This window comes from Pelophylax lessonae (assembly GCF_965119305.1).
Source record: "Pelophylax lessonae genome assembly, chromosome: 5".
Taxonomy (NCBI): Eukaryota; Metazoa; Chordata; class Amphibia; order Anura; family Ranidae; genus Pelophylax; species Pelophylax lessonae.
In genome coordinates this window covers 516882815-516897753 of record NC_138772.1, presented here as the reverse complement: position 1 = coordinate 516897753, position 14939 = coordinate 516882815, and the positions used below count along the sequence as shown (strand labels likewise).

Here is a 14939-nt window from a genome sequence, read left to right as displayed (position 1 = left end):
AGAAATACACAAAGCATATAATTGATTTGTTCAAGGAAGAATATACATGACTTTTGTATTGAGACAATATTTGCTTATCCCAGGGGTTCAGCTTTAATAATAATTCATAAGCTATTGGTAGCCTCCTGGTGCAGGTTTGCTGATGTACACAGTTTCCCATCACAAAGCTATACGCTCTATCATTTTTGGAAGTTTATTAAGCTTGAATATTAGTGAATTGTATCCAAACAGGAAAATAAATGCAATTTATCCTAATAGTCTGTAGAGCGTAAAAGCAGTTTCCAGCATACTAAGACTTGTCAGTATAAGGTATTTTACTATAAACTCAACAGTAACATGAAACTAATAAGGTCTGTCTTCCTTATCCATTCATGATTCTGTGGCTGATAGCGCCTGGCAGTGTGTAGACAAATAGTGCAATAAACAGGGCAAGAATGAGCAAAGCCAGGGCAATGATGATGTATTTCTTGTAGTTCCTCCAGATGAGATAGAAGAAGCACTTGAATGGATTCATGAACCATGAGAATGAAGTGTCTGGGCGGCTGAAAGACAAAAAAGGGTCATGCATTATATATCAGTTAGATATCTGCAAGGACAGGAAACTCTGGTATTTCAGACTTCATGGCAGGATCACCAGGCAAGATTTTAATAAAAGCTGGAATTTTGAAAATATTGAAAATGACTTTTCAAAGTATATTATATGTTGAAGCTTGTATGAGATTTTAGTGATTGGGTTTACATCTATGTTAACCTTTTGACTAAGTTTTACTTTATAATTATATTTTGACTAACATTTTTACAAAATTTTCAAATTGGAGATAAAATAAACTGAGCAGTCTCCATTTAAAAAAAAAAAAAACAGTAACTAGTGACCACTTATAAAATCAATGTTTCTAGCAAAAACCACAGTAAAGCCATTTACTAATTATTTACAAGCATTTTAAGGATTCAGTGAGGGAGATTTCCTCAAACTGGTTCACTCAGAATCCGGTGCAGCTTTGCATGGTAGACAATCAGCAGTGGGGTTCTCATTATAAGAAAACAATCGTCCGATTTTCCTTGTTGTTTCACAGCAAATCGGAACTGATAAACGAACATGCATGCGAAAATTCTCGTACGACAAAGGTTTTTTTTGTTGTTTATTGTTTCTGATCATGCGCAGTCTTTGTTTCTAATTTTTCTTGTACAAAAATCGTACGAAAACGATACACATTAAAACTAAAGTCATTTGTTTTTTTCCCATACGAGAAAAACTTTGAAGTTTGGCCCTTTGAGAATTTTCGTACGAAAAATTCTGAATTGTCTGTAGAAAGTCCTGTACACACTATACGAAAATCGTACGAAAATTCTTTGGACAAAAATGTTCGCCTAATTTTCTTATAGTGTGTACAAACCTTTAACTTTGGCTTGTTCAATTAAGCTTTGACAATAAAGCTGGATACACACTATACAATTTTCTTTAGATTTTTTCCTTTAGATTTACTAAAACCATATAAAATGAGGTCAAACCCAAACACTTTCAATTAGTATGCAATCAGGCAGGCCCATGTACTACACAGTTGAAGGTAAATCTAAAGGAAATCAAACAGCATAATTTTTATTGTATGTATCCAGCTTTAGCCCCCGTTCACATTGGCGCGATTTGACATGCAATTTGACAATCGCATGCCAAATCGGAGCCTATTGCCACCAACGGCACTGTCCTAATTGGTGCAACGCTGTCATTTTCCAAAAGTAGGTTCTTGCACCACTTTATGCGACTTTGGGTGTGATTTCAATAAACATCTGTGCATGAACCCGCACAGATGTCATTCAAATTGCCCCCAAACTCGCACTGAAATGTGGGTTTGAAATCGTGCGAGTTGATTTCAAACACGCAAACAGTGTGAACGAGGGCTAAAACCTGGAAGCTGATTGGTTTCTTTGCAGAGCTGCACCAGATTTTGCACAATCCAGTTTTAGTAAATAACTCTTATATGTATTTCTCTGCTACAAAAAAAAGCAAATAATAAGAAAAAAAAAAGGAAAAAAAGTTTACATATGCAGTATGAAAAATAGTTGAAAGAGGGGTTAATAAGTACTGGTCTGGGTAAACTAACAGGAGTTAAAGAAGAACACCAATGATTTTATTTTTGTTTTATACAACTTTTCTGGAATGTAAATTATTTGCACATCAAATGACAGACCGTAGGCAATAATCAAATACATTACAACAATATTGTTACAATTTATAAAAAAAATAAAGTGTCTGAGCAGCTAAAAGACAAAAAGAAGAGTTTTGTCATCATTATATTAAGTCACCAGGTATATTTGATTGGATCATACATTATGTATCACTATTTGCAGGCTTCATTCATAAAGGAGCTGCTCTCAGAGTTCCTGATACCCAGAGCAGGACCCAACTATCTGGATGCTCTAATTCCACAGGAGCTGGAAATGTGTAGGGGGGTTTGGAGACCGGTTTACTATGCAGAGTCTCCAAAGTGTACATGTTACTGCTGTTGGGCTTCAGCAGTCTGTAGTGGGATCATTGATTCTGGTGATAGCTTTAATATCTACAAGCCACATGTAACATGTTCCCAGTTTCGTATCGTCTTCTGCAGCATATTCCCAGCCAAAAATGTAGCATTTCCACAATCTTTGACCCTCATTTCCTTTATTAGGTCTACAGTTTCAGAAAGTTCTCCCAAGCACTGCATACAGGCGGTTGCCAGGTTACATACATCCAACTTACAAATGACTCCTACTTACAAATGGAAGGAGACAACAGGAAGTGAAGAGAAATCTCCCCCTAGGAAGGGAAATTCACTCCTGTAAGAGCTCTCATAGGAAAAAGGTGTCTCCACTGAAGCTTTATCACTAATACTTGTTTCCACAACAACCCAAAATGTTCAAAATCCAGTTGTCATAGGGACAGAAAGTGAGGTGAAATCTTCAGAACAGGGGTACAGACAGCAAAACAAATGGTACAGGGGTGATAACCTTTCCCTATGCTAGCCAAAAAACGTAAAAGTTATTATTTTAGCTGGAGCTATACCTAACAAATGTACCCGTTCCGACTTACAAACAAATTCGACTTAACCACTTGCCGACTGCGCACAGTATATTTACTGCGGCAGTCGGCCCCGGCCAGGCAGAGTGACGTAGATCTACGTCACTCGCCTGTCACTCCTTCTAGAGCCAATAGCGGGCGAGCGCACGCCCGCCGAGGCGCGCGCTCGCCTCGGCTCGTTCACGGAGGAGTGCAGGAGTGTGACTGGCGGACCCGATGTCCGCCGGTCACACTACGATCGCCGGTACAGCGGGAGAAAGACAGAGCGGCTTATGTAAACAAGCCGCCTGTCAGTTCTCCCTGTGTAAAAATGAAGATCAGACGGTTCTACTATGTAGAACCGTCTGATCTTTTTTTTTACACCAATAGCCATGTCCCACTACAGTTAGAAGCACGCCCCTAGGACACACTTAACCCCTCCCTGTCCAATACTGTTAACCCCCTTCCCTGCCAGTGTAATTTTTGCAGTAACAGTGCATATATATAGCACTGATTACTGCAGTAATGTCACTGGTAACCCTCAAAAGTGTCAAAAATGTCAGTCAAGCGTCCGATCTGTCCGCCGCAATGTCGCAGTACCGCAAAAAAAATCGCAGATCGCCGCCATTACTCATACTCACTACATAAAAAAAAACACCAAAAATTACAAAAATCTTTCCCTTTGTTAGTAAACGCGATAACTTTTGCGCAAAGCAATCAAAATACGCTTTTTGCGATTTTTTTTACCAAATATAGGTAGCGTAAAACAAATTGGCCGAAAATGTTAAAAAATTTTGATTTTTACATTTTTTTGGGGGGGAATTTCATATAAAAAAAAGTGAAAAATATTGTTATTTTTGCAAAAATTACGCTCTTTTTTTGTTTATAGCGCATGATCAAAAAATCGCACAGGTGATCAAATACCACCATAAGAAAGCTCTGTTTGTGGGAAAAAAAGGACGTGAAATTCGTTTAGGTACAGCGTCGCACCCCCTGGTCTTTTAGCAGGAAAATCCTCCGGTGGTAAAGTGGTTAAAGCAGAGTTCCGGCCTCAAATACCTTTTTTAACTAAAAATACCTCTATAATATTAATCCATTGCCCTTTACAGAACCGCTATTCTCATACTTACAAGGTGTATTGTATTGGATTTTAGTCAAAACCTTACTTTAAAAAACTCTGTCTGAGCGTGGCCATCTTGGATGTGGGCATCTAAAGCCGCAGTGTAATCTGCTGTGTCCTTCTTCCTGATTCCAGGGAGTATTCTGGGAGTTCTTCTTGATTCCAGCCTCCTGGGAGTGATGAAAAACAGCTCCCAGGATGCAATGCAAAGGCGGCAGTGATTTCGGTGGCCCTGGCCACAGAGGGGGGAGAAGGAGGAAGTACAATCAAAAATGCCCTGAAAATAAGGTAAGGGACCCCCGAAAAAAATTGAAATTGCCCAATTGTTGATCAGCCTAGCGAGCACTCCAGGAATCACTAAAGTTGCAAAATAGGCCAGAACCCCGCTTTAAGAACAAACCTACAGTCCCTATCTTGTCTGTAACCCGGGGACCACCTGTATATTGCCCCCTTTAGCTCATAAGTTGACAACCACTGCTCTTCAGTCCAAACACTGCACAGCAATTGAAAACTACGTGTCTGAGCTTCGATTTGCTGCATTCTTTATTCCCTGGGCAGTGCATTACATATGAATGGATAGAGAAAATGGCCTTTATAAAATATACATTAGAACGTATTTTCACTGCAGGCACAGAATGAATTATTGGCTTAGTATAGACTCACGCAATATGGATTCCTGATGATGGGTGAGCAATTTGGCACCTGATGATCTTTGTACATTCCATGCAAGGCTCTTAGCCTATTATCCCAAATCCAGCTCCAGACAAAACTTTTCTGATTTTTAACTTTGAATAGAGTGTGGAAAGGTTAGAACCTCTATCACATTTGCCCTCACTGCCCCAGTGATACCTGCCACCACAGCTGGATGTCCATTGCTAGAGCCTGTAGACATACAATCTTTGGCACCCAACAACTTTCTGCTAGGATTACCAGTGTTGTAAAGAACATTTTTTTATCTTACCGGTTTTATCCTCGCTTTGAATTTTGTGAAAGTGTCTATATAAGTTTAGAGGAAATGCCTGTGGTTCTACTGCTAATGCCAAAAAATGCACAACTAAAAACTATACATGGAAAACCAGTCTCTTGAGCCTATAAGATATTGATAAGATAGAATAACTCAACAGACGGGCAACAAAAATGGTGACGGGTTCAAGGGATAATCCTTATCAGGAGAAATTTCACAAACTCAATATCTACAGTCTGAAGGTAAGAAGGGAAAGAGAAGACATGAATAAAACCTTTAAATGCATCAAGGGCATGAATACGGTTCAGGAGGGCAGTATTTTAAATTTTTAGGCCAAGATCAAGAATACAAGGACATGACCTCAAACTAGCATGAAGAAAGTTCAAAACGAATCTTAGAAAACATTATTTTACCGAAAAAGTAGTTGATACATAGACTTTCAGCAGAGATACTGAGTCAGTCAACTGAGTAAGTGGATTCAAACATTCTTGGGACAAACCTAAATCTATACTACAGTAAATAAATAAAAAAAATGGGGCATACTCAATGGACAACTTGATCTTTTTTTTGCCGTCACCCTTCTATGTGCCTAATGGTCAATACGGTCCTGTCTGTTACATCTTGACAGACAGGCTGACACCAGGCTAGGAAGAACGTGGAAATCTTCCCAGAAGAACACTAGAGAAAAAATAAGAAACTAACAGAGGTTATACCTTTTCGCCATTCTATTTAACAAAAATATGTCTTTTTTCCTCTCTCAGTCTCTGTTAGAGAGGTTGCTCCATGACAGGGAAATGCAAGTTAAACCTGACAAAGGTCTCAACCCACCACTGCATGGCTGGAGGTATATTATAATGTTCAAAAAAAATTAAACTAAAAGGTTTTTGTAAAAGAAAAAGTTTGTATAGTGTACAAAGATAAGAGAGTATATAAAGACAAACAAAAAAGGGCATTCATTAGCTCAGGCTGGCGACCTATGTCCGGGGGTGTCTCCACTATGTTTCTGAGGCTGAAGTCGGAAGGGTACTCTGTTCTATATATGGTGGTCGTGCCCCAATATGAGGCATTTTTGGATCAGAGTGTACAACTTTGTTTTTTAAACCTTCACCCAAGGTTATTTGACCAAGTCTCCGAAACATGCTCTATTGGGTTGCATGGTGGAGGATGTCCCGAGACCTCAGAGAAAACGTATCACTTATAGGGCTCATGCACACTGCAGCTCAAAAGAGCACAAAGAAGCGGCTCCTACAGGCTTTTGAGCTCTCATTTTCTCTGCCTAGAAACTCACCTCCATGTTAGCCAATGTGTCCATCCACACTTTGGCTTTTTGAGGCGTTTTCAGACATATGCTTCTGCAGGAGCATAAAAACGTTTGTTCCAGCTTTTTGTTTTACTTATATAGTGGTTAAGAAAATACTATCTAGGAGAGTTAGTGAAAAACAAAATGCTCAAAAAAGCTCAAAGGAACTCAAAAAAGCTCAAAAGAGCTTGAAGACATTCAATAAAAACATGCACAAGAGCACAAAAAAGCACAAGTTTCTTCAAGCTAAAATAAAAGCTCAAATGCCTGTAGCAGCTTTTTTTTTTTTTTTTTGAGCTGCAGTGTGCATGATGCCAAATATTTGTATCTGCAAAAATTACCATTTCCAAGTCAGCTGTCATACCTTTAGAATAGCTTAACTGCTTCCGGACCGCCCGCCGCAGTTATACTGCAGCAGGCAGCCCCTCCTGCGGGAACCGACGTAGGTATACGTCGGTCGCACGCCTGCAGTTAGGGGCAAGCGCACGCCGCCGGTGACTCGCTCAAGCCCCCACTCGGCAGTAGAGACTCCGATGCACGGGGCAGGCAGCTCCAATTGCCGCCTGCCACCTGCGATCACTCCCTGCTGAGAGAGAAGAACGGTCAGCTGTTGTAAACACAGCTGACCGTTCTTCTCTTTGGAATGATCACAGAGCTCCTGAGATCCTTCTATATAGGATCACATGTCTCTATGGTCATTTCACAAGCCCCGCCCCCATACAGTTAGAAACATGCCCCTAGGTACACATTTAACACCTTGATCACTTACTGTGTTAACCCCTTCCCTGCCAGTGTCATTATTACAGTGCATATTTTTAGCACTGATTACTGTCAGTCAGGGGTCCGATCTGTCCGCCGCAATGTCGCCGCAAAAATCGCACCATCACCGCCATTACTAGTAAAAAAAAAACCAATAAAAATGACATAAATCTTTCCCGTAGTTAGTAGACGTGATAACTTTTGCGCAAATCAATCAAAATACGCTTATTGCGTTTTTTTTTTACTAAAAATATGTAGCAAAAAACAAATTGGCCTAAAATGTTAAAAAATTTGGATTTTTACATTTTTTTTTTTTGTGAATGTTATATAGCAGAATGTGAAAAATATATATATATTTTTTTCAGAATTGTCGCTATTTTTTTGTTTATAGCGCAAAAAATAAAAATCACACTGGTGATCAAATACCACCAAAAGAAAGCTATTTGTGGGAAAAAATGGTCATCAATTTTATTTAGGTACAGCGTCGCACGACCGCGTAATTGTCCGTTAAAGTAACGCAGTGCTGAATCACAAAATATGGCCTGGTCATTAAGGGGGCAAATCCTTCTGGTCCAGAAGTGGTTAAACACAAGCTCTCTTGGATTATGGTAAACAAGCGTTTATTAACAATCCTAAATGACAAAATGAAAATGTTCGAGAGAATATGGGATCCATGGGTCAAATACCTGACCAATGACCCCCAGGCCGTACCTGATTAGATTACATTTTGGATCGTGGAGTCTGGAGCGTGGAGTTCTATACACCCCCCTCCTCCCTCCTCTCCTTTTTCCTTCTTGTACCCCCCTCCCCCTTTCTCTTGGCCTCCTGGCCTTCCTTTTCTGTTCTTACTTGCGTTTCTTCGACAATTCAGGAAATAGCTTTATTCTTGTAATTCAAACAGTCTGACCGTCCTCCCACGAAGAAAGTCGACCGACATTAAGAACATAAACGGTGAATTTCAGGATCATACAAGAGAATTCCTTTAGGAATAAGTCTATTCTGCTATCATACTCTTATATAGCACCCTGATGAAGTATTGCCTTCAGGCTGTAGGAAGATCAAAGTAGGTTACAATGAGTATGGAAACAAGCCTTTGCTACATGATTGGGGTTGTTGATACAGAAAAGGTTGCTCATCATGATTGTACAGTTTATTGGTATACACCTCCTGCATTTTAACCTTTCTTTACCTAGATATTCTCTTCTTTCATTTCAGTTTTACTATGTATGTATTTTATACAGCGGAGGATCCGCAACCCTTGTGATATTGCTTGCCTCCGGCTTACTTTTTGTGAACCTTATTTCCTTTGTCTTTCTGTGAAAACTTTTAATGATACCGATTGAAAACTTAAGACAAAAAAGAAAAATAATAAAATATAGTTTTAAATAAAGCAGGAAAGGGTTAAAGAAGAACTTCCACCAATTTTTGAAAAGTCCAAAAAAGGCACTAATAAAATTATTTTATGGCACTCATAAAATACATACTTACCCTTCTACTGTATGCAGTCCAACAAAATATTGTATTAATCTGAACTTTTCCAACTACCTGTCTCCTCTATGCTGCCATATTGTTTAATGGCTTGTCTTGCACTGAACTGGCTGTTAGACCTTATATGCCGGCTTTATATATACAGTATATATATATATTTATATTAACATCAATACTTTAAGATATCAATGCCAGTGAGATAACCCTATCCTATCAGCACTATTTGTCCCACTTTTCTCAACAGAAATTAAACTCTTAATAGAGGTTCTAACCTTTCCAAATTATATACAAAGCAAACAAAAATTAGTTTTACATTAATTTTAATACTTCTATTTCCTGTAGGTGGTGTTTAAAATCTTTGCTCTCTTGCATAATTCTTGGGGGTGCTGCTATCCAACTCTTTTGGGTGTGTCCGATAGCCTATCACCCGCTGGGCACTGTGGTTTCTCCTGCGACCCCTATATTATAACTATGTCCTACAATCATACAGGAGTATAGGGCCTAGTGGGGAACACAAAATTTGACACAAATGGCCGTGTCAGAATGCAAGAGTGAACTGGTCACTTCAACAATGCAACAATTTTCCTCTGCTGGGATAGCAAGCACAAATCATCTTTATTTACAGCGTATCTTTATACTTGTGAACTAATGGCAGGGACACTTTATGAAACATCCTGTCATGGACTTGCAATAGTGTTTGGCAGCTTACCTGTTCCTTCATGTCTGTATTAGAGGCCAGACTTCACTTCTGGTTCCTTTTTATCATCTCTCCTTCCTGTTCAGCCCCACCCCAGGTCATCACAGGAAGTCTATATTAACCAGTGCACTGCAGGTCTGCTTGGCTGTTCAACAGTGCTTGTTAGTTGTCTTCCTGTCTGCCGTGTGCGTGATCTATCTTTCTGTGTACCGACTTTGGCTTGTCTCTGACTATTCCTGTTTGCCTGTTACCCTGACCTTTGGCCTGTCCCTTGGTTACCCTCGTCTGTCTGTTGCCCCGACCTCGGCTTACCCATCACCATTCCGTGTGTCCTGAGTGGCTGCTTTCCCTCTCTCCCTACGGAGCGTGACCCGGGGGACCCCAGGGGCCGCGACCTGGGCCCAGCTGCAGCCAAGTCCATCCTCACCACTAGAGGCTCTGGTGAACACCTGCTTGGTCTTAGACTCCGCGCCCTGGGGAATCTTGGGCTCACTTTCCGGTCCATCCGCAGCAGTCTGCTATCGGGTTCACTACCTTGCGCTGCACCCCTGCCTCCTACAGAGTGCAGTTGTCACCTGGCCACAGGTGACCTGACACATCCACAGTGATCCAGACAGCCAGGGAGCATACGTTTTTATCCCTAGGCTTGGTGGTTTTTTTGTTTTTATTTTTCAGTTATAGCAAGAAAGGATTTTTTTTTTTTTTACTCTAATTCATTATGTGATGTGGTGATAGTGACATGAGCTTCATTAATTTATGTGAAATGTGAATTTTAATGATAGCTCCTCAGTAAATATTCTTCTAAATTTAAAAAGAAATGCCTAATATTTCATAATCAATAAAAATTGACACTACAAAGCTGCAGACTCCAAAATGTATAAAACGCGTGAATAAATCATCCGCTCGCAATGGAAAATTGTCTGCTTGTTCTGTTTGATTAATTTACAGAGGAAGGAAATAACACTCGCTGCTTAATTACCGCTTCTTCCCCTGTGGTCATAAATTAAAACTCCTGAGGAATGCTTCATTTTGTTTTACCGTTATTGACATCAGTATATGAATTACTGGCTTCTCTCCAGAGAAGCGTTCTCTGTTTACATTGTCTTCTAATGTGTCCATACTTTAAAAAAATAATTTCTGGTCCTCATTCTTTTATAATAAATGGAAGTGTTCATTTAGTCAGGTATAATGTAGAAAACAAGACTTTGCCTGGACTGCAACTTATTATTAGACCAAAACCTTACTATTCTCATTACTATAATCTCATTGCATGCTTATCATAGCCTTTGAGGGCCCACAAGAGACCACTACAACTAAAAGGACTGGACATAGCAAAACATTTCTTCTAGTTGAGTGCTCCCCTGGTGAAGTCACGATGACGAAAGGAATAGGAAGGAGGAGGAAGCAATATAACAAATACTGGTTTCTGCTACTGGATGTAGGATTGTATACAAGTGTTGTTACTGCACCCATTCTTCTCTATCTATGCATTTAAGAAAGGTTAAAAAGACTATTTCACTGATCTCCATCTGGTGGGTCTGTTCTTACATTAGGCCCTTTTGGAATTCCATTGCCTGGCTGGAAACATCAGTAGTAGTCCTATTATTTATCATACCTGGATCAGGCACAATGCTTAATGGGCCTTCTCTGATTCCTCTTATACGCAGGCCGTGCCCTGTTCCCTAGGAATTGGAAAACCACCACAATCCCTACTATTTGGGAATGGGTAGATGAGTTTAACCATGTTATGAAGATGGAGGAACTAACTGCCAGCCTGCAAGATTGGTGGTCAAGTTTATGGCATTCTGGTGAGCTTGATTGACTTTTCCAATTCAATCAAACTTCAGTCCTCCCTTTGACCTATATCAGTGGTCCCCAAATTGCAGCCCTTTGCTGCCTTTATCTGGCCCTTGGGGCACTATTCCTTCTACTGAATCCAACAATGGGGCATAATTCCTGTTGCTGATACCAACAATGGGGCATTATTTCGCCCACTGACACCATCCAAAGAGCACAATTCCTCCCACTGACACCAATGATGGGGCACGATTCTTCTCACTGACATCAAAAGCGCACAATTCCTCCCACTGACACCAACAATAGGGCATAATTCCCTCCATTGATTCCAACAATTGGCCACTATTCCTCCCACTGACACCAACGAAAGGGGCACAATTCCTCCCACTGACACCAACGATGGGGCAGAATTCCTTTCATTGATGCCATCAATAGGGCACTATTCCTCCAACTGATACCAACAATAGGGCACTAGTCCTCCCCCTGACACCAACAGTGGGACCCTAGTCCTCCCACTGACACCAAAGATAGGGCATTGTTTACTCCCATTGGATGCCAGGACATATTCTACTCCCACTGACCCTTGTCGGGCCCCTCTAAAGTCTGAAGGAGACCCCTGACCTATTTGAATGGTTTTAATAATCTATAAAGGAAATTAACAGAAAGGCACCCAGTAGGGTACCCCCTCTTCTTCTCTCCCCCCTTTTCTTTTCTTTTTTTTTTTTTTCTTTCCCTTCTCCCTTTTCCCACTTTTTCTTTCTTAGTCTTTTCCTTTATATCCCTTACAATTTATTAGTGGTGAAGGATATAATATACACTTAGTATAAGCAATAGCCGCATTACACAACCACAATTTCACAATTGTCGCTTAGTTGTTTTCTAAATGCTAAGAAATTATGCCTGTATTGTACTAGTTTGTATCTTAATATGCTATTTAGAGGAATACTCTAATACTGATCTTTGATTCTCTTGCTTTTCTATTTAAAGTATGTGTCTTTATATTCAAATGTCTTCGTCTTAAAAAGAAAAAAAAAAAAGCAGCTCCCGTTGTATATCCAGGCCCCAGCCATCACCAGCATGTGGCTAGGACCAATATCAGTCCCCAAGGAAGCTACAGAGGCTACCCTAAAGGGATGAAGAAGAGATATAGAAAACATGGAGCATGGACTAAGGTGTATAAATATTTTCGCACTGGGCCTACCTTAAAGGATAGAGGGCAAGAACCCTATAGAATTTCTAGACCAATGGCTTTTAGGAGAATTTGACAATAGTGCCCACAAGATCCTTGCCCACCATCTACCCCCAGATGGCTTCTCATAACCCTTTCATACTGAAACAGCTTCATTATAGGGACATAGATATTATTCTTTATATGGCCAGCACCAAGGGAGAAGTGGAACTTAACCTTCATAATTACATTCTTTCCCAACAACTCGGCAGCGATACAGAAAGAAAGAGCAAAATTTATTGATTTGAAGAGGTGGCTCCACCTTCTATAACTTTACCAGGTGGAGTTGTGAGGTGGTTGCTCGGGGGAACATGCATTTCTCCAGGAGTGAGCTGTATCCTGGCTGGACAGTAACAAGCAACTCAAGAAGCAATGGTCCAAACAAATTCAATTTCTGCTTTAGACATGATTCCTTCTAGTGTGTCACATACCTAGTAGAAGAGCCTGGCACTATGAGGAAAGCCTCTCTTACTCCTCTGACTCAGACCCCCTGATAGAGCAGACACGTGGTGCAGGAGTACAGAGTGGCATAAGTGCCTGTAGGTCTTGTTAGCAGCAGGGCTGGACGGACTCTCTGGATCAAGCAGGCGAAAACTATCAGTAGACCACAGAGGAGCAGAAGTGCCAGATGGACACCAGTGAGCAGGGGACAGGAGCAGGCTGGCACTGGCAACATCAGACAGGTACAGGCTGGTAGCAGACAGGTAGTGAGCACGTGCCAGACGAATATAGGCTGAGGCTTGCAGCAGGCAGTCCAGCAGCAATGTGGACAGAGCCAAAGTCATAAGAACAGGGTCATAAATAGGCAGACAGATCAGGTGCAGATGGTGCAACAAAGTCAGGATACAGACCTAGTTGGTAACAAATTAGTGGAGCAGCAGCAAGGGGCACAGGCAGAAGTGTGGTCAGGGGCAGGCCGGGGTCAGTTAAGGTAGAGCTTAGGAGTAGTCATGACTAGCTGGGTTGCTAACAGTAGCAAGATGCAGAATACCAGGTTGCAGATATGCATGGGAATTCTGTAGACAAGACAGCACTGGAGCATAGCACATGCTCAGTTTAGATAGCCCGCTTGATGCCAATGCGAGCAACAGATGTGCGTGTGTGTGAATGCATGAGCACGTGCACATTCGCTATGTGCATGTAAAGGAACATGATCTAGCCTGTACCTATGCACGGGTTACCTTCCAGAAGAGACATTTAGCCTGCTGGTATGTCCTTCCTGACATAGGGGTTTATTTACTAAAGCTAGAGAGTGTAAAATTAGTCACAATTCTGCATAGAAACCAATCAGCTACCAGGTTTTATTGCCAAAGCTTAATTGAACAAGCTGAGGTTAGAAGTTGATTGGTTTCTTTGCAGATATGTGACAAATTTTGCACTCTCGAACTGTGTGTATATATATATATATATATATATATATATATATATATATTGTAAAGGGTTGGCTTGGTAGCGGGTGTGGGTGACCCCCTGGGTGGGTTCGCTACACAGAGAGACAGCCAAGGAGTGGTTGAAAACAACGGTCTATGGTTTATTCTTCCAATTTGCTGGAACAAGTGCAAGCATCCAAACAGCATAAATCAAACAAAACATAAAATAAACCCTGGCCACTTGGGGCATCTACCTTCACAACACAGGAACCTACCTATGGAGTATGTCACAACCTACTGCTGGGCAGACACTGCTGGTCATACAGCAGTAAACCAATAGTCTATTTGTTTTTCTTTTCACACAGAAAAAGTCCACACCACCTCACCTTCAGAAGTCTCTCAGCTCACTGCTCTCCTTAACACACAAAGCCTCAGGATGCAGCAATCAGTAGTCATCCTCTGGGTAACTTATAGAGGCCTTAATTGCCTCATTCTGAATAGCTGAAGCTTTTCAACGTCCTAAACCTTTCTGGCTACCTCTGCAGCTGACACCTGATAGTAATTGGTGAATTGTCTAAACAAGGCAGAAATGTATCTCCTGTCTGTGACAACACCCACAGATTTACCTGACTTCCTGTCACAATATACATTGAAATATTGATATTGATGACAAATTAATGGTTTATATACAGCAATTACTCCTTTTGACAAACAAAAAACAAAAAACTTTTTTACAAAAGACGTGAACACTTTAATTTTAGAATGGCAGAAATCTCCAACTGTAACCTAGAAAGGTGTCCAAGTTTCAAGGGCCTGAGATTGTCTTCACAGTAATCTGATAGAGATACAACAATTACAGTGACATTCGTTTTATCTAAAATTATTTGCTATTTATTAGACAGTTATATGCTGCTGTACTGGCCCCCAGAGCAGATGCAAAGTCAGCTGTGGCTCTTTAATTCCAGCAAACTCTCCACACAGATGGAGTGAAAGAGCAATGCTTGATGTAGGGAGCGTAGAATTTCAATCACAGCAATCAAAACATACAGTCACATAATTTGCCTCACCTAAACCTATGCAGAGAAACATTTTGTGAAGCTTTCCTTTCATGTTTCATTATGTTCTCAATAGGATTTACTCTGTCTTTAATCAAGGACAGAAAGGGCAGGTAAAACAAAGGGTTAA

At 40.7% G+C, this 14939-nt stretch overlaps 1 protein-coding gene across 1 annotated transcript in view; it reads right to left on the bottom strand.

Annotated features, from left to right (window-relative positions):
- Positions 1 to 268: 268 nt before the first annotated feature.
- The window catches only part of FER1L6 (fer-1 like family member 6), a gene marked incomplete at its 5' end in the record, with an annotated part of 316530 nt that continues 301859 nt past the window's right edge, over positions 269 to 14939 (bottom strand). The window contains one exon of the mRNA XM_082257934.1: positions 269 to 542. Coding sequence (XP_082114060.1) covers positions 362 to 542 — 181 coding nt within the window. The 3' untranslated portion in view covers positions 269 to 361. The remainder of the gene's footprint in view (positions 543 to 14939) is intronic.